The sequence below is a fragment of the Panthera leo genome, chromosome D1 (genome assembly GCF_018350215.1).
Source record: "Panthera leo isolate Ple1 chromosome D1, P.leo_Ple1_pat1.1, whole genome shotgun sequence".
Classification (NCBI taxonomy): domain Eukaryota; kingdom Metazoa; phylum Chordata; class Mammalia; order Carnivora; family Felidae; genus Panthera; species Panthera leo.
In genome coordinates, this window is record NC_056688.1 from 32,789,670 (window position 1) to 32,812,212 (window position 22,543).

Sequence of the window (22,543 nt, forward strand, 5' to 3'; positions counted from 1 at the left end):
CATGTATCTTATTTCTTTAATTGATCAACTTTTCTCCCAAAACCTAGCCAGTTGATAATCAGAAGGTTCATTTTATACGTAATATGGAATACACTTTATCTCAATTTTAATTCATACTTTGTCAGTACAGTTGTAAGACAGAAGTGAATCTTCTCTTTCCCTCACAAAGGATGGAGTTTATATTCTCTCATCTCCCTTGACATATTGGCTTAAAATTTAATTTCCCTTAATGGCTAGAACTATACATACCGGGCAGTAGACAGATATCAAATATAGTATTGGTCTATATAGTGGTACTTGGATTTCTGACCAAGAGAGATAATGTATGGTAAACACACTCTGAAAAAAGGTTCTTGTCAAAGAAGGTGATGAACGAATGAATTTAAGACACTGTTTCTATGGAAACAGGCTTAGTGAAATGCCTTACTGGACTTTCAATGAATAATTAAACTGGTTCCTTAACTTTCCAAGTATTAGTTCTCATTATCTCTAAAATGAGGTTTCTACTACCTACTGTGGAAGTACATGAAGGACATTAAGAGATAACATATGTAAAGATGCCCAGTAATAGCTCATATGGCATTTGGAAAACTCAGTAAGTCAGGAAAACAAAATGAAAGGGATAACAACTTTCCTGTTTAGATTTTGCTTGTTTATCTAAGTTCTTTTCTTTGTCCCCTTCTTATTTACATCGATGTACCTATCCTATCTGCCTTTACACTCCTGGGTGATGTCTTTTGAATAGAAGTACCCCCTCTCACCTTTCAAGCTCCTGTTCTCCATGAGCTTATTTAAATCAGTGAATACTCAGATAGGGGAGACAGATGATGGAGAGGAGAGAAAATAAACCCTCACTATCTACACAGTAGTCGTATTTCTAACAAGGAGGTGGGGAAGTTGAGATATAAGGACAGTTTGCTCAGCTGAGAGGTAAATGTCTAGCTTTTAGAATGTATACTTTGAAAACCCAGAACTATTACATTATACATCTATTCTCATGTCCTTAAATTAAGCCATTGTTCTGCTTTGTAAGGCAAGTGACTGAAATTGTATGTGTCTGTATATGTATACACATACATACTTTAAGCCTATTCTAACTTGTACATCATTTGTAGAAGGGGATAGGGTCCTACAGAAGATGGTTGTTCCTACTCTGCAGATGAGGTATTCAATTGTGGGATTCCTAAGGGTTCTTTTGGATATACTCAACTCCTGTGTATCCCTGGAAGATACAACAAATACACACTCTCTCTCACTTACACAGAGCCAGGTCGCTGGTAGCCATTGTTTGAGGCAGTGTCTAGCCTTAACCTCCTGCACATTTTTGGAGGCAGGTCTGGGTTTGGTGGGGCTTTGGGCATCTCTTTGCAACCTACAGAAGTTAAGCTTTGAATGGATCCACAGTAGCTCTTGTTTCCTAAAAAGAAAGCCCAAGAAAACAGGCAAGGTGCTATCAGACAAAATAATAGCAGTAACACAGTACATGCTCATAACAAAAGGAAGTGTTTTTTCTAAGCCCAAATGAGAAGGTACAGAATGTTCTTTGAGCACAGCAGCCCATCATTCAGGGAGATCACAATCTATAGTAATTACAAAGACATCACCTCACAGAGATGGAAATAACCAGGAAAGAAGTCACAGTGCACAGGAGTTTTAAATATCCTAGCTCAGGAACAGCATTGTTAGCCCCTTCACCATTAACTTTTCCCTGCTTAATCATGTTGAGCAATTCGGCAAGTGGCACAGAGACAATGACATTTTACATAAGCTCAAATCTGGTTTACCTTCAGCTGCAGAGATGGATCTGAGAGAGGAAGCGGAGGCTCTTTTCAGTCCTGAAAGCCCATAAGGCCCTTTCTTGACCAGGTCTACGGGTGGGGAACCATCCCCGGGGCTGGTGACCGAGGCAACACTCTGGCAATCTGATTCTGCATCTGTTTTGGTCGCATCCTCTTTAGAACTTGATTCAGGACTAGTTGTCCAGAGTCCAAGACTTTTCTGTCCATTGGAGGGTGATGGGGATACAATCCAAGGAATTCCTCCAGATTTCTCCCTGGCCTGGCAGGAAGCAGACTTGGTTGTGCTGTTTTGTTCAGAGGAATGAGAGGAGAGGGACTCGATGCTCCCCATGGGCGTGCTGTCTGGGCTGCTGCTGTAAGAGTCACCTGAGCGGAAGCAGGAGCGAGAAAACAACAGGGACCTTCTACTGAGAACAATACAACCCAAACCCTTCCACATTCTCCAACGCACGTGTGCCCTGTGGCCACCTGAATTGACCCCACTGTCCCCACTGAATTGACAGATCTTTACCCAGTATGGAGAACTTTTCTCAGTTCTAAGAAAGGCTGTAAAACGTGCATTTTAACTTAGCGAATGCATTTTTTAATACTATTCAAGGGAGATTTTACATGTACCCTGACCCTATGAAATAATGTTACTTCTTAAAGGATTGGGGGTTGACTCAAATTCAGACAAAATTTGCTTCTGAAAAAGAACTCACAAGTAGTACAAATATGATTCTTTGATGACATTATAAGAGATCAATGGAAAGAGGGATATTAAAAGATCTGTTTCTGCCTTTTTTTACTTTTCTCATGTTATAATGCATCTGATTCTTTCTTCATTCAAAGTCACCAGTAATGTCAGCTGCAAATTATACACTGCTCACATTTTTAAAAGAAAAGACTTTTTCTTTTCCTACCAAGATTATAGCAACATAAGAAACTGGCTATTTAACAGATTATTTTTTAATGTTCCTAAAACTATAATAATTTGAACATATCTAAATTAAAAATTAGTATTTTTTGTTAAGTACTGACTGTGAGAAAAATTGGGAGGCTTAAGGGTATAAAGTAAAATAAGAACAGCCACAAATTTAACATCCACTGTGGGCTTAAGCTGCCACCCACTTCACTGTGGTGTTGGGTTCAGAACAGGAAGTTAGTGATAATGTGTAGTGTGGTTTCTCTATTTATTTCTTTTTTCTCTCTCTCTCTCAGACACTTTGATACCCAAGAGATGATGCTTTAAGGACATAATGTGATAGGAAGAAAGAAACTGACGGTTTCAGCCAGAATTTTTCTTGCTTTCTTCTCTACCTCTTTAACAATAGGACAAAACCTGCTACAAAGTAGTACCTGATGTTCTTAATCACAGTTGCAGAAAAAAGGGCACTGAGCAAACTACTTTTTTTTTTTCCTTTGTAGTAGTAATGAATTTGTTTGTTCAAAGTACCTTGTAACTATACTGACAAAGAATATATAAATGTGGGGGGGGGGTGTTTGGGAGACAGTATCATTAAGATCATCTTCTATTTATTTCTACCCTAATTATCAAAAAGGTGAAGTAAGGCTAAATCAAAGAATGAAGAAAGCTTCTCCCTAAAGCAGTCACACTTACTGTCAGGTTCTGCCAAGCACGGTGTATACCTTCCTCTGGGCTTCCTGGAACCTGTGGAAAGGCAGATTGCTCTTGTCCTTCGGGATCCAGATCGAGACTGAGGCTGAGGAAGAGGAATGCTTGGGTCTGGGGCAGTATGAAAAATCTACATACAAAAAAAACAAACAAATGGATAGAGGTCAGTAAAAGGGGGAATTGCCATTTTCATGATAAAATTATATTTTAGAGTTATTAAATAATCTCAGAACCATTTGCTATTTAATCAGCTTCATGGTAAGAGATGCTTGATACAAAAAATATACTACAGCAATTATACTTTTCTTTTCCACTTACACTAAGTAATGTTCCTTCTCTGTGTTTTCTTTTTTATCCTCTCCAATTTCCCAACAATGAATTTCAGAATATTTTCCAATACTTTTAAAGAAACCTTTCAAATATGAACAAATGTCTGTGTCAAGATATCTTGACTCTATTCTGTGATATTTTATTTCTCACTTCATGCTGAACATAGCCTGAAGGGAAAAGGCTCATTCCATATCACTTCCAAGTCAAGCAGTTCCTTGCTTCTCAGGAAAAGGTGCTGTCACGAATGTGACATGCTGCAGGTAGAGGTCTGTACTCGGCTACAGAATTCCCCCATGTGGTCTTGGGTTGTGAGTGCTTAAAATCTTAGATAAATGAAGGATATTCTTCTACAGGTACCAGGAAGGGACTAAGGGAAGGAGAGGGGCATAGTCTTTCACAAACACTAGACCAGGCATAAATGAATCACAAATGTTTTGATGTTTAATGGCTGCATTTGCTTAATAATCCAATCAATTTGACTTTCCCAATTTCCATTTCCACAGTTATTCTAAGATCTCAATCTTGTTAAAGAAACCATGTTTAAGGAGTGGATGTAGAGAGGACTTTAAGACTCTGTTCCTGGAATTCTTTTGCTTTATTGAGAATATCACTGTTGTTGTTAAGTCTAATTCCAGGGAGATAAAAAGGTTAAAAATAGACTTAATTACCAAGTGATTCTAACAAATTTCTCTCAATATGAGTGAAAAATTCACCACATAAATACTAAAGAAGAAAATCTTAAAAAGTAAATGATGTAAAAGGAAAGGAAATCATTTACCTGGAGAATTTTGAGAAGCATTTAAAAACTAAACAAGAAAAAAGGAAATCAATGTCCTCATGAAGAAGCAATTTATACAAAATGGACAGGACTGATACTTTATAAGAATCTGAGATCACAATGAACTCATAGATAATACAAACAGAAAATTCCTTCCTAAAAGCAAAATACAAGATTTGATACTTCAACATGAAAATTCAGCTTACCTTTTCATAGTGCTCTATCAGAATTTCAACCACAATATTCTGAAATTTAATATTCATCATGGCAGCCACAGTTTCTTCTTGTGCTCGCATTAGAGTTGGGCCAAATATGACACCAAGGTTTGAGACAGTCATGAGATTTTGTTGGCTGTGTAGTGATACTCTGCAAATACAAGCAACAAAAATAACATAAGTTAAAAGTTTAATAAATATGAAAGGTTCTCATTTATCAAATTTGTGGCATAAATAGAATGTAAAATATGCCATTATAGGTTAATTTTCCCAAATTGTCAGGTTTAGCTACTCCCAATTGTCATGAGTGGGTATAGCCTAAAAAGACATAAAAAGTTAAAATTAGCTAAGTAAAATTAATTACAAAGGTTAATTAAAGGAATAAATCTTGGGGCGCCTGAGTGGCTCAGTCGGTTAAGTATCTGACTTCAGCTCAGGTCATGATCTCACAGTTCGTGAGTTCAAGCCCCGCGTTGGGCTCTGGACAGGCAGCTTGGAGCCTGGAACCTGGAGCCTGCTTTGGCTTCTGTGTCTCCCTCTCTGCCCCTCCCCCATCTCTCTCTCAAAAAATAAATAAACATTAAAGGAATAAATCTTGATATCCTAAATAGAGTACAATTATCCTGCAGAGATTATCAACTGTTAGGTATTCTCTAGGGCACTATACTTCTTTTAGAACAGATGGTTCAAATTTGGTTGGTTGGAATTATATTCAGATATGCTAAACATATTATTGAGTACCTAGTGCCAGGCATTTTCATAGACATTATTTCATTTAATCCTCCCAGAAAGTCAGTTTTTCCTATTATGTAGGTTAAAAACCTCCTAAAGTAAAAATGATGTACTCAAGGTCACAGAAAATTAGGGACAGAGATGCTCTTTCAATTCAGGTTTTCTGAATAGAAGTCTGTGGTTTTCTTAAGCTCCCTACATAAGACAACTGGCCAATGCAAGTTTCTATCCTTCCTTTTTTTCCTTCCTATTTCCTTCCATCCATCCACCCATCCACCTATCCATTCATTCAAAACTTCCCTCAGTGCCTCCTTAGGGCTGGGCACTGTGGTTGGCAAACAGTAAAAGAAGGAGATGTGGTCACATCAATGCTGGTTTAAAAATGGAAATGAAAGAAAAAGCCTCTGGTATTACTGACTTTAGCAAAGTAATCCCAGTAACTATCAAAACTGACTTTGACTAGGGGTGCCTGGGTGGCTCAGTCAGTTGGGTCTGACTTCGGCTTGGGTCATGATCTCATGGCTTGTGAGTTCAAGCCCTATGTCGGGTTCTGTGCTGACAGCTTAGAATCTGGAGCCTACTTTGGATTCTGTGTCTCCCTCTCGCTGCCCCTCCTCTGCTCATGCTCTGTCTCTCTCTCTCTCAAGAATAAATAATAAAACATTAAAAAAATGACTTTGACTACTTAATTTGGGAATTGGACATATTCCTAAAAGAAAACCTCATTCATTAGACCAATCTTCTAGGTTACACACTGCCTTTTCTATCTTACTTCCAGGCATGTTGTTAAAATATGAAGTTCTAGAAAGGAGCACTGAACACAAGATCATGGTTATACCTGACTAAGTGTGCATCACTAACTACATTCCATAAGCAAAAGTAAAATTTTATGGGGAATCCAGGATTTTGAATACCTATGTAAATCCTAGCACAGGACCGGAAGAGCTAGCTGACTGTCTCACTTACTGAATTTTTCCCTTGTGCCCGAGAAAGCACTAGTTAAGAAGCTCTTGGTTAGAATAAGAAGTTTCATTCCACATTTCCTTTTTATATAGACAAATATTATATATTTACTGTTTAGTATGTATTAAAGAATCTACTAAGAAAGTAGTATGTAAAGGTACTGAGTCTGCCTGCATTTAAAGCTTGGATCCATCCAACTTCGAAGCTGGGTGCAATTAGACAAGTTATTTAATAACTCTAGGCTTCAGTTTCCTCATCTATAAAGAATAACTATCCCTATAGGGTTGATAAAATTAAATAATGAGTTACAGGAAATATGATCTCAACTAACAGTCTTCCTTGTAATGAAATTGGCTTTAGGCACTCTTGCTAAAATGTAAGAGTTCCTGGTAGTGTGAATAAACTGGAATACGATTAATATTAAACTCATGGGGAGTGAATTTGGAATTCTTAAAAAAATGGTTTTGAAAAGGTGAGTTTATGATTGTGTTGCTCAAGAGATGGAATATTTTGATGAGCAATTTTCTCTTCACTGAATTTCCCTTCCGCTGAGCTAACTCAATCAATATAGACACTTATCACCTCACATTTCAGCTATTTCTGCACCTCATTTCCTCAACTTGTTGTATGGAACAGACACCCAATTGCCCTTTTAAAAATTCAAAGTTAGAGGGGCGCCTGGGTGGCTCAGTTGGTTAAGCATCTGACTTTGGCTCAAGTCATGATCCCATGGTTTGTGAGTCTGAGCCCGCGTTGGGCTCTGCTGACAGCTCAGAGCCTGGAACCTGCCTCAGATTCTGTGTGTGTGTCTCTCTCTCTCTGCAACACCCCCACCCCCACACTCACACTCTGTATTTCTCTCTCTTTAACATTTTTTTTTTAAATATTCAAAGTTAGAGTCAAAGAAGAGACCACAGATGGCCTCTGTTTTAAAGACAAAGAAAAGGAGTCTCAGAAAGGAAGTAATGGTTTACACCATGTCTCAGAGCTAATTAATGGAGATTTGCAATCAATCTTTTAGTCACTGGTCCTAATTTAGACCAGTAACCAATCCAGACGACTGGCCTTAAATTCTCTTCTTCAGATATATTAAGGTTGCCAGGGACCAAGAATGTTATTACTTGTTTGTAGTCTACTTAAATAAGTCACCTGTGATTGGACACACATTCCAAAAATACTGCTTAGTCAGTGAAGATTGACCTTTATATAGGTTCAGGAAAAAAGCCAGGAATGGTGATGAAGGATGGGCAAAAGAGTTTTAAGCACTCTTCTATGGCCAGATAGTATCCTTTGCTATTCCCTGTACTAAAGTCATGCACATTCACAAAGAAGGGGGAGTTTGAGTTCACTTAACATTCTGGATAATTAAACAAAAAACATTTTATGTGACACTCATGTAGCTTTTAAAAGCACATTTAAGGAGTGGTTAAGTGTCTGACTTCAGCTTAGGTCATGATCTCTCGTGGTTTGTGAGTTCAAGCTCCACATCAGGCTCTGTGATGACAGCTCGGAGCCTGGAGCCTGCTTCAGATCTTGTGTCTACTTCTCTCTCTCTGCTCGTGCGCTGTCTCTCTCTGTCTCTCTCAAAAGTAAATAAACATTAAAAAAAATTATATATATATAAAAAAAGTGTGTTTAAAAAGACTTTGCCCTCTAGGGGTGCCTGTGTTGCTCAGTTGGTTAAGTGACCGACTCTTGATTTCAGCTCAAGTCATGATCTCATTGTTCCTGTGTTGGAGCCCCATGCTCTGCATTGTCAGTGCAGAGCCTGCTTGGGATTCTCTCTCCCTCTATCTCTGCCCCTCCCCTGCTCATGATTTTTTTTCCCTCTCTCTCTCTCAAAATAAATAAATAAATAAAGGCTTTGCTAGAAAATTACAGCAAGAGAATGCCCAATACATACAGTGTGGTTAAATTTCATGAACAGGTCACACAATTCAAAACATAATTCAGGACTAAATCTGAGGAAGAGTCCTTGTTCACTAACTAAAAGAGGTATTGCCATGGCAACAGTTTATAATGAACTTGAAATGAGTAGTTTCTAATGGATTTCCTTATTTCAAGGGGCAGGAGGGCAATTCGTATTATCTCATCTGCAGGTTAAGATGAGACTTATTGATATGTTATGTAGCACTATTTCAAATGTGCCTGGCTCAAATTAGCATAAACTGGGTTACTACTTGTAGTAAGCAAGGAAGGAGTAATCATTTCATTGTGAATCACAGTACTTAGTAAGATGGAAAATATCCTGATTCGTAAATGAGGCTGTAAGGAATTCTTAAGTTTAAAATCTGAATTTGGACTTTTGTTTACAGCAGCATGGCAATTGTGTGTGTGTGTGTGTGTGTGTGTGTGTGTGTGTGTGTGAAAGGGAGAGAGAAAGAATCTTCAGACAGATTTATGAGGCCATAGTACCCAGATATTTGATCAAACATAAATCTAGATCATTCTGTGAAGGTATTTTTTTTTTGCATAAGATTAACATTTAAATTAGTAGACTTAGAGTAAAGTAGATTACTCTATAATGTCAGTGGGCCTCATCCAATCAGTTTAAAGTCTTAAAAAAGACTAACTTCCTCTGAGGAAGAGGCAATTCTGCTTCTAGACTGCCCTGGATTAGAGCTGTAATGTCAACTCTTCCCTGGGTCTGCAGACTACCAGCTGCCCTGCAGATTTTAGACTTAACAGCCTTCACAGTAGCACAGCCCAATTCCTTAAAATCAATCTCTCTCTCATATATATATATATATATATATATATATATATATATATATGCACACACACATATACATACACCATACACACACACACGTGTACGTATAGCTACATATACACAAACATCTGGTCGGTTCTGTTTCTTTGGAGAAACTTGGCTAATACAGTATCTGTTTATAGACATTTAAAAATATATAGATGAACTAACAGCAGAGTCAGAAAAATCTTCAGAGACCAAGTGATGCTACGAATTGAGAAAAAGAAGCTAACATTACAGTGGCACTTTGACCTGGCAGAACAGTTGACACTCGTAGTACAGAGAACTGATCTTCAAACTTAGGGCTTCAAACTCCTTCATATTTTTAAGTTGACATGTAAGGTTTTCATCATTAATTTAACAGTTGCAAAGGATATTAATCATTTGCATAGTGTAAACATACACAGGTACACACACACACACACACACACACACACACACACAGATATATCTTAAAAACAAACTACCACATCATTTTTAAAACATTCAGTGGACTCTAATTATAACAATGTTATAGCACCATCATACACTTTAGAAAGATATGAACAAGGTCTAACTTTAACAGTTGAACAAGTAGTTAAGTGAACAATATAAATCAGATAATTACTTGACAAGGTGCTTTATTAAGATGTCCAGCATCTCTCTGTTTTTTTCTGGCAATTTGTGCACCAATGCATGTACAGCCTCCACCCGGTAGTTTTGGTCATCAGATTCTATAACATAAAGGTTGAATGATCAAGTTTTAATTGCATTCAAATGTGTACATAAACATTAATAATCTAAACATTATAAACACTCCCACCCTCATGCCTTATAAACATTGCTTCATGCAGTTCATCACTATCATTCTCTAAGGCTTAGAGAGGTTGAGTAACCTGACCATAGTCATGAAGTTAGTTAAGTAAATATGCCAGACTAACCCAGTTCCATCTAATCCAGACCTGTGCTCATAGCCACTGAACTTCTATACAACCACAACTCATCGCCTGCTTTGGTTTTGCTACACAAGGACAAAATCAAAACTTTAGCAATGGAGTGATCACAGCTATTGGTACAGACTACCTAATGTGCCAGGCAATATAATATACTCTATCACACAGAAACCTCCTAGTGACTCCATCAGACAGAAGGAAGAAGGCATTCCTTTCCAAATTTTGTAGATTTAAAGATAACAGGGAATTACTTTTCTGAGGTGTCAGTATTATTATGCAGAGGCCTAATAGATTCTAAGCCCATGCTGACAATGGGAAATCTGAAAAGAAGAAAAAAAAATCTAAAGTAAGTCTAGTTTGCCAGGCAAAAGACAACATGTTGACATGTCTGTTAGAGAAAAGGCTAACACTTTAGAATGAAGATCTATTAACATACTCTTACTACAATAAACTAATTCTAGGGTGACTATCCACCATGCCAAGCCCTTTCTCTGAAAGGTGCGGAACATGAGGTGGGAAAAGAGCTGGCTCATGCTGGGCCAAACACAAGGTCTCCCAGGGGTTGGAATGGAGACATCAAAACTCTGATCTGTCTGCTGAGTATGTGAAATGGCATATAGTGTAAAACTAGGGATGACATAACCAAATGTGCTCCAAAGCCAAGAAAATCTAACTGGAAAGGGAGATAAGAATGAGGTAGATATGCAGCAAAGAACAGAGAGAAGAGATGCTCCTAAAAGGGTGGGGAGAGAAACATAAACTACCAATTCTGTAGTTCCTAGTTGCAGGCCCATGGAAGGCCTAATCCATACTGTTTTCCAGGGAATTCTGTGAGGCACCTTTTAATTTGTGAACAACTTCCCCTTTTTACAGAGCTAAATTTCCAAATAATACTTACTTTTATTACCTTATTATCTACTACATGGGATTATCTTTGCGGCAGACAAAAGATGAATTCTTATACATAGGAATATATTTTAATTACCATGGTAGTGAATAATGTGATTATTATTTGCCATGGAAGTGGAGAAAAAAAATCTTATGACCAAATGTTTTTATTAAAACAACCAGATCGTTTAGCACTTAACTAAGTGTCTCAAATGCCATGTTATAACATAAAATTTCTGTAAGTAAGTTCTAGGTTAAGAGTCAAAAAAAATTGGCTTATAGCCCTGATTTTGCCATCAATTTACTAGTATCCGTGGAGAAAGTCACTTGCCCACTCTGGGACCTAGTCAATAAAATGAGGGGTGAAATTATATATTTCTAAGGTCTTGTTCATCTAATAGATTCTGATGAAGAGAATAAAGAGTGGAGAGGTTTCAGGAGAAAGCTAAGTGGTATACGTGTTTATGAGACCATGTGATCAGTCATGTATGCTGGACTGAAAACCAAGGTCACAACGTTATCTGACACTTATCAGCAGACAACATTACCTGTGACATTATAATGGATGGCAATAAATTAATGCAAATGCTTTCTTTCTTGGACTGTGAAAAATACTTGGTACAGTCACACCTCATATATTTTAACAATGAAATGCTAATGCCTAGCAGTTACAAACTGTTGTGATGGCTGAGATGGCAACCCAGCACTTTCATCTCAGTGTTTTAAAAGTACATATTTCTAATTTTTCAGGTTACATGTTTTTCACTGAGCCCCTCCCCACAATTTTTGAGTTAAGCCTATCTATATATCTCCTATTATGGCAATCATAGATCTAAATAAATGACATAGATATGTGATAATGGCGGGGGGGAGCGAAGGATTGTTGGAAGTGCCTGTTACCTGCCCCAAATACCTGACTTTACTCTCCAGATTTAGGAATATAGCACATGAGTATGAGTGGGTGGCATAACTGCATTTTTGTAGTGTTGTCAATTTAACAATAAAGTTGCTCTTGTAAGGTACTGACATTCATCGACTGAGTAAAATGTATTTAAAATAATTCCTATTAGCACACCAGTCACCGCAAAGAAGTCTTATTAAGTGACAAAATCTTTTAATTCATTCTTCAATATTTTTTAAATCAAGGAAAGTGTATTCTTAATTCCCATTATCTATTTCTCCCATTCCACTCTCCACCTCTCTTCTGACAACCACCAGTTTTGTTCTCTGTATTTAAGAGTTTGTTTCCTTTTTGTCTTTTTCTTTTTCTAGTTTCTTAAGTTCCACATATGAGTAAAATCATATGGTATTGGTCTTTTTCTATCTGACTTATTTCACTTAGCATTATATCCTCTAGGTCCATCCATGTTGCTGCAAAGGTCAAGATTTCATTCTTTCTTATGGTTTAGTAACATTACATTGTATATATATACCACATCTTCTTTATCCATTCATCTATTGATGGACACTTCTGTTGTTGTTATGTCTTGTAAATAATGCTGCAATAAACATGGGTGCATTATCTTTCTGAAATGGTGTTTTCATTTTCTTTGGGTAAATACTAGCAGAAATACTGGATCATATTCTATTTTTAATATTTTGAGGAACGTTCATAATGTTTTCTAGAGTGGCTGCACCAGTTTGCATTCCCACCAACAGTGCAAGAGGGTTCCTTTTTTTCCCCCTGCATCCTCACCAACACTTATTTCTTGTGTTATTAATTTTAGCCATTCTGACTGGTGTGAAGTGATATCTCATTGTAGTTTTGATTTGTATTTGTCTGTTGATGAGTGATGTTAAGCATCTTTTCATATGTCTATTGGCCATCTGTATGTCTGCTTGGGAAAAATGTCTCTTCAGGTCTTCCCTTTTTTTAATCATATTAGTTTTTTAGTGTTGAGTTGTGTAACTTCTTTACATATTTTGGATATTAACCCCTTATTGGATATAACACTTGCAAATATTTTCTCCCATTCAGGAGGTTGCCATTTTGTTTCATTGATGGTTTCCTTCACTGTGTAAAACCTTTTTATTTTAGTGCACTCCCAATTGCTTTTTGATTTCCTTGCCAGAAGAGACACATCTAGATAAATGTTTCTTTAGTTAATGTCAAAGAAACTACTAATGTCTTCTGGTTTTACGGTTTCACGTCTCACATTTAGGTCTTTAATCTACCATTCTGCAATTTCTTATTTGCTTACAAACCATATTGTCAGCTATTAAGCATCAGATTGATAGTTTCTTAAGCAATATGTAGGAAAATCTTAACTAGCTGGTTTAAATTTATACCTCTAAGTGATACAGCATAAAACTATATCAATTATAATGCATTCAATGGAAGTGTACTTACTAACTGCAACAATAAAATCTTTGTGTAACTTGTAAGTCATCAGTGGTTCTGCAAGGCACCTACAACGGAGAAAGAAGAGGGCATTAGAATGGCAATATCTTTTTATTTCCCCTGAACTTCTAGTACTTCTTTAAGAATTGAGTAATTAGGGAGTAGGATAAAGTCCTACTAGGGTGATTCCAGGCAGTCCCAAAATGCAGATCTCAAAGAAGGCCCTTTAGCAGCATTTCTTGGCACAACTGTGCTAAAAGGACAGACTGGAAAATGATTTTTTCACTTTGTAAGAACTGTTGAACCACAACAGCAAAAATCTCTCTCAGATATGGGGACTATAGTTAAATTAAAAACAAACAAACAAACAAACAAAAAACAACTTTCACTTTCAACTTATTTTTAAAAAATACATGAAAACACTACATTCAAATTTAACATGAAACAAACTATTATTTAGTATTCATAAAATATTGCAGCTTCTAAAGTTTATTAGTTGAAAAACCAAGTATAAGTTCCAAAACACTAAACATAAACATTACCACCTTATGCTATTTCATGTGAGGTGAAAGAATTGCTCTAAGGAGTGAAGCTCACACACAGGTGTTCCATGGAGTCATATGGCAATGCCCACAGAGGTTAAGAGAGACATCACATGCAGAGTACGAGTTAAACACTCCTTACCTGAGGTAGTTTTTCAGCCCACTTGTTATTGTCTTATTATCCCACAATTCAATATCAATGTCAATATCAGGAGGGGATTTTGGAGCTGTAAAGAATAAAAATAAGATGTTTAAACTGTACAACTCAAAACATCACTTGCACCATTAAGAAGATGGACACAAACTGGGGCGCCTGGGTGGCTCAGTTGGTTGAGTGTCTGACTTCAGCTTAGGTCATCTCAGTTCGTGAGTTTGAGCCCCGCATTGGGCTCTGTGCTGACAGCTCGGAGCCTGGAACCTGCTTCGGATTCTGTGTCTTCCTCTCTCTCTGCCCCTCCCCTGCTTGCTGGCTCTCTCTCTCTCTCTCAAAAATAAATAAACATTAAAAATTTTTTTTAAAAAGAAGATGGATATAAACATAGTAGGTCAGAGACATTGATTTCTTAGGATGCCAACAGAGTTAACCTTAGGATTGTTGTTTGTGTGAATTGGTGCAAGTTTCACACTTGACACTTATAAACCTCAAAGATTTCTTATGGAATAATAGTTTTCCAAATAAAATTATTGTTAATTGCTAACATCACTGAGCATTTGTCATGTGCCAGGCATGCTTCCAAATACTTTTATGGATTAACGTATTCAATCCTCACACTCTCAGTGAAGCAGGCACTATTATTATCTTCTCCATTTTATGAATGAGAAGATTGAGGCACAGAGAAGTTAAACAAATTATCCAAAGTCACAAAGCTTTTAAGTGATGTATTAGGATTCCAAGCCAGGCAATCTGAATCTAGTATCCATAAATCTCACTGTGTCTCTAGCTAACCAAAGGACACTTGAGAAAAAGTTCAATATTATGAAAAGGCTCTCTCTCAAATTCTGATTGATCACCTATTATAACTGAACATTAAAAACTGAATGCAAATGTTAATTTTAAATATTTCTTGAAAATATTCAAAGAACAGCAGTAGTATATATCTCAAAGAAACCTATAGTATGGATTATCTATAATACAAAAATTAAGTAACTAGCTTCATTCAAACTTACAAAATGTTGTGTTCATGAGTTTCTGAACTTTGGAGTTCACTCCTCCTATTCGGTAGAGGCCTAAAATAGTGATGCCTAATGAGAAGGAAAAACCACAAAAGAATGTCTTTAGACATAGCATCACAAGTACAGAATGTTGAAAACATCTGGCATTTCCCTATGCAGAATTTGAAAGTTACTTATCCAATTTTGCAGTCTAACTTCAGAAAATCTACCCTGGAAACACCCATCAGACATATATTTCTCAGAGCAGACACTAATCAGTGATTTGAAAGTCTTTCAAAGATCTTCAAAGTAGCAAAGTACTCTGCTCATTCACTACTATCTGAATACAAAAAGCCATCAAAGATGGGAAAGAATGATTAGAATTGCTCATCCTCTATTTCTTCAGTCATGTAGTCCTACATGTTGAAGAACTGGAAGGCCTTAACAACTTCCTTCATTTTGAAGGTGAGGAAATAGATTTAGAGGATTTAAGAAATGTACTTAACTTCTCAAAATGTCTAAATGGCAGCACCAAAATTTGAGTTTAAGTTCACAGAATTTCAAAGCCCATGAGTTTTGCTTTAGACAAGTTTTCCTGGAAATGGAAGAGTGTAACAGGCAACTAGAGTGGCCTTCAAGGTCATGACTAGAGAGGGTAAAGGTGCTAGAATTGTGACTGTGAGTGAAATCACTGAGGGGAATAACATTAAGAAAGGAGGAAGACCAGCTCCTTAGGAATCTTACCTCCTCTAAAGCTTGAAAAACATTGAAGAGGAGCTTAGAGTAATAAATAACACAAAGTCTATGAAATGGAAATAAATCAGGCCTTTATTATGAAAAATCATTAAACAGAATATACAGTATGATTTTTGGTAAAGTTCAGACTATAGCTATTTGCATATTTAGATAATTTTATACATTTATATAGTTCTTAAAGTTAATCTCATGTTAATGATAAAATATATCCTCATTTTTTGAGAGGTTCCTATATAAGAATGAACACTAATGATATACCTGTCAGATAACACTTACCTCTTGTTTCCACAGCTTGAATGCATTTTCTCACAAAATTGAACCCTGCTTCATTTAAATACACTGAAAATAAAATCAAATCACAGTAAGGGTTTATACCCAACTTACATTACTCCTTAGTTGGCTCTCTTGTTTTATGACTTAGTGGCACAGTTTTAGTTAAGAGTCTGAATTTTTATTTTGGGGTAGAAGTAGGGTTCACATTCACCAAAGTTATTACATCAACTTACTTCTTTAGAAAACACAGATCCTTCACAGAAGGTAAATATGTTACAGTGATCCCATCCATTTTACCTAAAATTAGCATTAACCTTCACTACATGTTTTTCCAGATGATAAAAGCAAATGTACTAAGAAAAAAAAACTTTATTGTTTGTTACTAATTATATTACAAAGCTATTCATATATTCTTTTCCATGGGATTCTCAAAACAACATTATAAGGTAGAGAGAAAGCTTTGTAATATTAAGATGGTTCATGACATTGCTGAGAACCTCAGTTTCTTTGTTCCAAGCTTCAAACCAGGATTCTAACATAGATCACCTGAATCCGAGCCCAATATTCTTTCTACTACATTTTTTACCATATGCAAAATAATTCAAAATATGTTTAGTTTACCGAAAATCCCCTAAAGATCCTACATTATGAAATATCAGTTTATTTTCATTGCTTTTGCTAGATTTTAAATCTGTTATAATTTTCTTAAGATTCTGAGGCCAGATCAAATTAGATTACTTATTTAAAAAAAAAAAAAGTATTTAGGAATACCAAATAACACCTTGAGGAAAAATTCAAATATTTTGTTACTATAATGAAAATTTTCATCACATGTGGTGGAGATATGATATTTCTTAATATTCTCCAGTAATATATGAAAATAATTCAAGTCAATAAAAAATTAAAACTAGCTTCCATTTAAAGATGGTGGATTTGGGGTACCTGGGTGGCTCAGTCAGTTGAGCACCCGACTTCGGCTCAGGTCATGATCTCAAGACTCATGAGTTCAAGACCTCATCAGGCTCTGTGCTGACAGCTCAGAGCCTGGAGCCTGCTTCAGATTCTGTGTCTCCCTCTCCCTCTGCCCCTCCCCTGCTCACGCTCTGTCTCTCTCTCTCTCAAAAATATACATTAAAAAAAAATAAAGATGGTGGGTTAGGAGGCTGGAAGATGGCAGAGCAAGAGGACCCTAAGTTCACACTGTCCCATGAATACAACTAGATAACACTGACATCAGCATAAATAACTCAGAAACAACCCAAAGACTGGCAGAATAAACTCCACATCTAAAGGTAGAGAAGAGTCCACATCAAAGAGGGTAGAAAGGGTGGAGATATAGTGGAGAAGCAAAACAGAGGCAGCCATCTGTGGTCTGGAGGGAGCTGGAAGCACTGAAGAAGGATGAGAAACAGACTATCACACCAGGGAGCTCACAAGGAAGAGAGGAATCCTCATAACATTTGGCTTTGAAAGTAAAAAGGACTGGGGCGCCTGGGTGGCGCAGTCGGTTAAGCATCCGACTTCAGCCAGGTCACGATCTCGCAGTCCGTGAGTTCGAGCCCCGCGTCAGGCTCTGGGCTGATGGCTCGGAGCCTGGAGCCTGTTTCCGATTCTGTGTCTCCCTCTCTCTCTGCCCCTCCCCCGTTCATGCTCTGTCTCTCTCTGTCCCAAAAATAAATAAAAAAACGTTGAAAAAAAAAAATTAAAAAAAAAAAAGAAAGTAAAAAGGACTGAATTTACTGACTTCTTACAAACAAGAGGGACTTAAATCCTGGAATTAAAAAAAAAAAAAAAGCTAGCTCCATTTTGGAAGATCCTGAGGGCAATAGGAAAATAAGTTTCTGCCCTTAAAGAGATAGCAGGACAAATAGCCTTTAAGATACAGGCTAGAAGCAGCACTTTCAAAAGCACCAGGGCATATAGGGGGAAGAGTTATTTACTCATCTCAGAGGGTATCCAGGGGAAGACTTGTCCAGGAACAAAGGAGCTGGAAGGTACCATTGCCCTCTTTCACCCCTCAGCACAAACACATGGCCACCTGCAGAAACTAGCATGCTCTGAATTTCACTACCTAATGTGGTTACACTAAGTCCCACATCCCTGTGCTTCCACTTATCCACTCTTTCCAGTCATGCCTGCCTCAGTCCCAGCACTGTGGGCCCCCTCCCACAGCACAAACCTTGCCAACATTGCCTCTTTCCACCCATGCATTTTGCAAGACTGCAGCTCTGGCAGCAGCAGCTGTGGACCCTGAGGAAACCCTAGGAGCACCTTTGTAAAATTATGCACCCTTTGCATGCAGCTTGGATCCTCAAAGCTGTAGGTCTCATTTTACAAGCATAGCACACCTTGTTAAAACTGCACACCATTTCCAAGCTAGGTACAAAACACTGCCCACAATAGGAAAGACAGCCTCTGCAGACAACTGGACTGAAGGAAAAAGGAACCAGGACAAATGACAAGCACATTCAACATATATAGGAGACACCATGTGAAGCACTAGGTGGGAAACAGGGGAACTGCATTTCAGGGGACTACAAGACCTCTTCTTCATAAGGCCACTACATTCAATAGCAGGAGATATAGCAGAATTTCCTGACACAAAAAAAACAGACTCAGAGAGTTAGGTAAAATGAGGAGAGAGAGGAGTATGTCCCCAATGAAAAACAAAACAAAACAAAACAAGACAAACTAAGACAAATGGATACAAGTAATATGCCTGATTAGAGAATTTAAAAAATGTTCAGAAAGATACTTACTGCACTTGAGAAAAGAGTAGAGAATTATCAGTGAGACCCTTAACACAGAGACAAAAAAGAGCCAATCAGAGATGAAGAAAACAACAAATGAAGTTAAAAATACACTAGATGAAATAAATATCAGGCTAAAGAAGCAGAAGAATGAATGAGCAACCTGAAAGAAAAAAAAGTTATGCAGAGGATATATATTCCTTATGCAAAGGAAATATATATTCAGATCCAGGAGGCAAAGAGATCCCCCCCCAAAAAAAAAATCAACCCAAGGAAATCATCACAGATGTATAGTAATAAAAATGGGAAATATTAATAATAAAGAACCTCAAAAGCAGCAAGAGAGAGGCACCTGGTTGGCTCAGTCAGTGGAACATGCAACTCTTGATTTTAGGATTGTAAACTTGAGCCCTGCACTGGGTGTAGAGATTACCTAAAAATAAAATCTTAAAAACAAAATGTTTTTAAAAGCAGCAAGAGAGAAGAACACAGTTACATACAGGGGAAATCCCATAGGCTATGAGTAGATTTTTCAGCAGAAACTTTGCAGTGTATAAGTGACTGACATGCTGTATTCAAAGTGCTAAAATGAAAAAAAATATGCAGCCAGAATTCTCTAGTAAGCATGACTACCATTCAGAATAGAAGAGATAGTTCCATAGACAAATAAAAGCTGAAGGAATTCATGACCACTACACCAGCCCTATAAGAAATTTAAGGAAACAATCTGAGTGGAAAGGAAAGATCGTAAGTAAGAGTATGTAAAGTAGGAAACACAAAAGCAGTAAAAATAAATATATCTGTCAAAATCCGTGGAAGATTCACAAAATAAAAGGATGTGAAATAAAGACACCATATACCTGAAACATGGAAGGGAGGGTAAGAAGAAAGAATGGGTTTTAACTTAAGTGACCATCAACTTAATATAAACTACTATATGCAGATGATGTTATACACAAACCTAATGGTAACCAATCAAAACCCAGTATCAGATATACTAAGAATAAAGAGAAAGAAATCCAAGTTTATCACTAAAGGAAGCCAGCAAACTGTGAAAGAGAGAAAAAGAAGAAAGGACCATAGAAAAACTACAAAAATGACCACAAAACAGTAACAAAATGGCAATAAATACCTATCAATAATTACTTTGAAAGTAAATGGACTAAAAACTCCAGTCAGAAGACACAGGGTGTCAGAATAAAAAAATCAACCTGTCTAAATACTGCCTATAAGAGACTCATTTCAGAACTAAAGACCCATACAGATTGAAAGTGAAGGGTTGGAGAAACATTTATCATGCAAAGGGATGTCAAAAGAAAGAGTACTATACTTATGATAAAACAAATTAGACCTTAAAACAAAGACTGTAACCAGAGACAAATGACACTATATAATAATGGAAGAACAATAAAACAAGAGATATAACAATTCTTAATATTTATGTACCCACCATGAAAGCACCCAAATACATAAAAAAGTTAACAACAAACATAAAAGAATTAATTGATAGTAATACAATAATAGTAAGGGATTTCAATAGCCCACTTATATAAAGGACAGATCATACAGACAGAAAATCAACAAGAAAACAGTGGCTTTGAATAACACACTGGACCAGCTGGATTTCATAGTTATATTTAGAACATTCCATTCTTAAAGAGAATAGGGCTGCCTGGGTGGGTCAATCAGTTAAAAGTCCAACTTCAGCTCAGGCCATGATCTTGCAGTTCATGCATTCGAGCCCCATGTCTGACTCTGTGCTGATAGCTCAGAGACTGGAGACTGCTTCAGATTCTCTGTCTCCCTCTTTCTCTGCCCCTCCCTGACTTATACTCTGTCTCTCTCACCCTCAAAAATGAATAAATATTAAAAAAATAAATAAATAAAAGAGAATACACATTCTTTTCAAGTGCACATAGAACATACTCCAGAATACATCACATATTAGACCACCAAAAAAGCCTCAAGAAATTCAAAGAAATTGAAGTCATACCATGCATCTTTTCTGACCACAATGCTATGAAATTAGAAATCAACCACAAGAAAAATCTGGTAAGAGAACAAATACATGGAGGTTAAAAAACATGCTACTAACCAGTGAATAAGTCAACCAAGAAATAAAAGCAGAATAAAAAATTACTTGAAGTAAAATGAAAATGAAAACCTAATGGTGAAAATGTTTGGGATGCAGCAAGTGATCCAAAGATGGAAGAATACAGGAATGCAGGCCTACCTCAAGAAGCAATAAAAATATCAAATAAATACATAAGCTTATACCTATAGGAGGTAGGAAAGGAGGACCAAACAAAACCCAAAGTCAGCAGAAGGAAGGAAATAATAAAGATTAAAGCATAAATAAATGATAGAGACACTAAAAAAAAAAAAAAAATAGAAGAGATCAATGAACAAGGAACTGTTTCCTTGAAAAGATCTACACAATTGATAAACTTCTAGCTAGACTCAAAAAAAAAAAAGAAAGAGAGGATGCAAATAAACAAAATCACAAATGAAAGAGACGTAACAGCCTCTACCAAAGAAATACAAACGACTTAAGTGAGCATTATGAAAAATTATATGCCAACAAATTGGAAACTAGAAAAAAATGGACAAATTCATAGAGACAGATAACCTACTAAAAGTCAACCAGAAGAAACAGAATATTTGAACAGATTGATAACCAGTAAACAGATTGAATCAATAATAAGAAAACTTCCCAAAAAACAAAACTCCAGGACCATACAACTTCAAAGGTGAATTCTACCAAATATTTAAAGAGTTTATACCTGTTCTCAAACTTCTCTAAAAAATAAAATAGTAAGGGAAACTTTCAAATTTTTTCTATGAGGTCAGCATTACCTGATACCAAACCAGATGAAGACACCACACACCAAAAAAAACAGAACTACAGGCCAATATTTCTGGTAAACATAGATGTAAAAATCCTCAACAGAATGTTAGCAAACTCATCCAAATACATTAACAAAACATTCACCATAATCTAGTGGGACTTATTCCTGGGGTGCAATGGCAGTTCAATATTCACAAACCAATCGACATGACACATTACAGGAATAGGAAAAAGGATGAAAAACCATATTATCATTTCAACAGATGCAGAAAAAAGCATTTGACAAAGTACAACATCCATTCTGAAAAAAATCCTCAACAAAGTAGGTTTAGAGGGAACATACCTCAAATCATAATAAAGACTTTATATAAAAAACTTACAGAAAACATCATAGTCAATGGGGAAAATTGAGAGCTTTTCCCCTAAGATCAGGAACAAGACAAGGATGTCCACTCTTACCACCTTTATTCAACTTAATACTGGAAGTCCTAGCTACAGCAATTAAGACAACAAAAAGAAATAAAAGGCCTCCAAACTGGTAAGGAAGAAATAAAACTTCCACTATCTGCAAATGACATGATATTATACATAAAAAAACCCTAAACACTCCACCAAAAAATTACTAGAACTAATAAATGGAATTCAGTAGGGTTACGTGATACAAAACCAATATACAAAAAATTTTTTTTTTTAATGTTTATTTATTTTTGAGGGAGAGAGAGACAAAGTATGAATGGGGGAGGGACAGAGAGAGAGGGAGACACAGAATCTGAAGCAGGCTCCAGGCTCTGAGCTGTCAGCACAGAGTCTGATGTAGGGCTTGAACTCACAAACCATGAGTTCATGACCTGAGCCAAAGTTGGACACTCAACTGAAT

General features: G+C 36.7%; 1 protein-coding gene across 1 annotated transcript in view; it reads right to left on the reverse strand.

Moving 5' to 3' along the window:
• ARHGAP42 (Rho GTPase activating protein 42) overlaps nt 1-22,543 on the reverse strand; it is a 303,324-nt gene that overhangs the window by 19,224 nt on the left and 261,557 nt on the right. The window contains exons 13-21 of the mRNA XM_042904225.1: nt 16,072-16,134; nt 15,055-15,129; nt 14,030-14,114; nt 13,355-13,413; nt 9,792-9,897; nt 4,729-4,888; nt 3,400-3,544; nt 1,785-2,165; nt 1,261-1,417 (exon numbers count right to left, since the gene is read on the reverse strand). Of these exons, the coding sequence (XP_042760159.1) occupies nt 1,261-1,417; nt 1,785-2,165; nt 3,400-3,544; nt 4,729-4,888; nt 9,792-9,897; nt 13,355-13,413; nt 14,030-14,114; nt 15,055-15,129; nt 16,072-16,134 (1,231 nt within the window). The remainder of the gene's footprint in view (nt 1-1,260; nt 1,418-1,784; nt 2,166-3,399; nt 3,545-4,728; nt 4,889-9,791; nt 9,898-13,354; nt 13,414-14,029; nt 14,115-15,054; nt 15,130-16,071; nt 16,135-22,543) is intronic.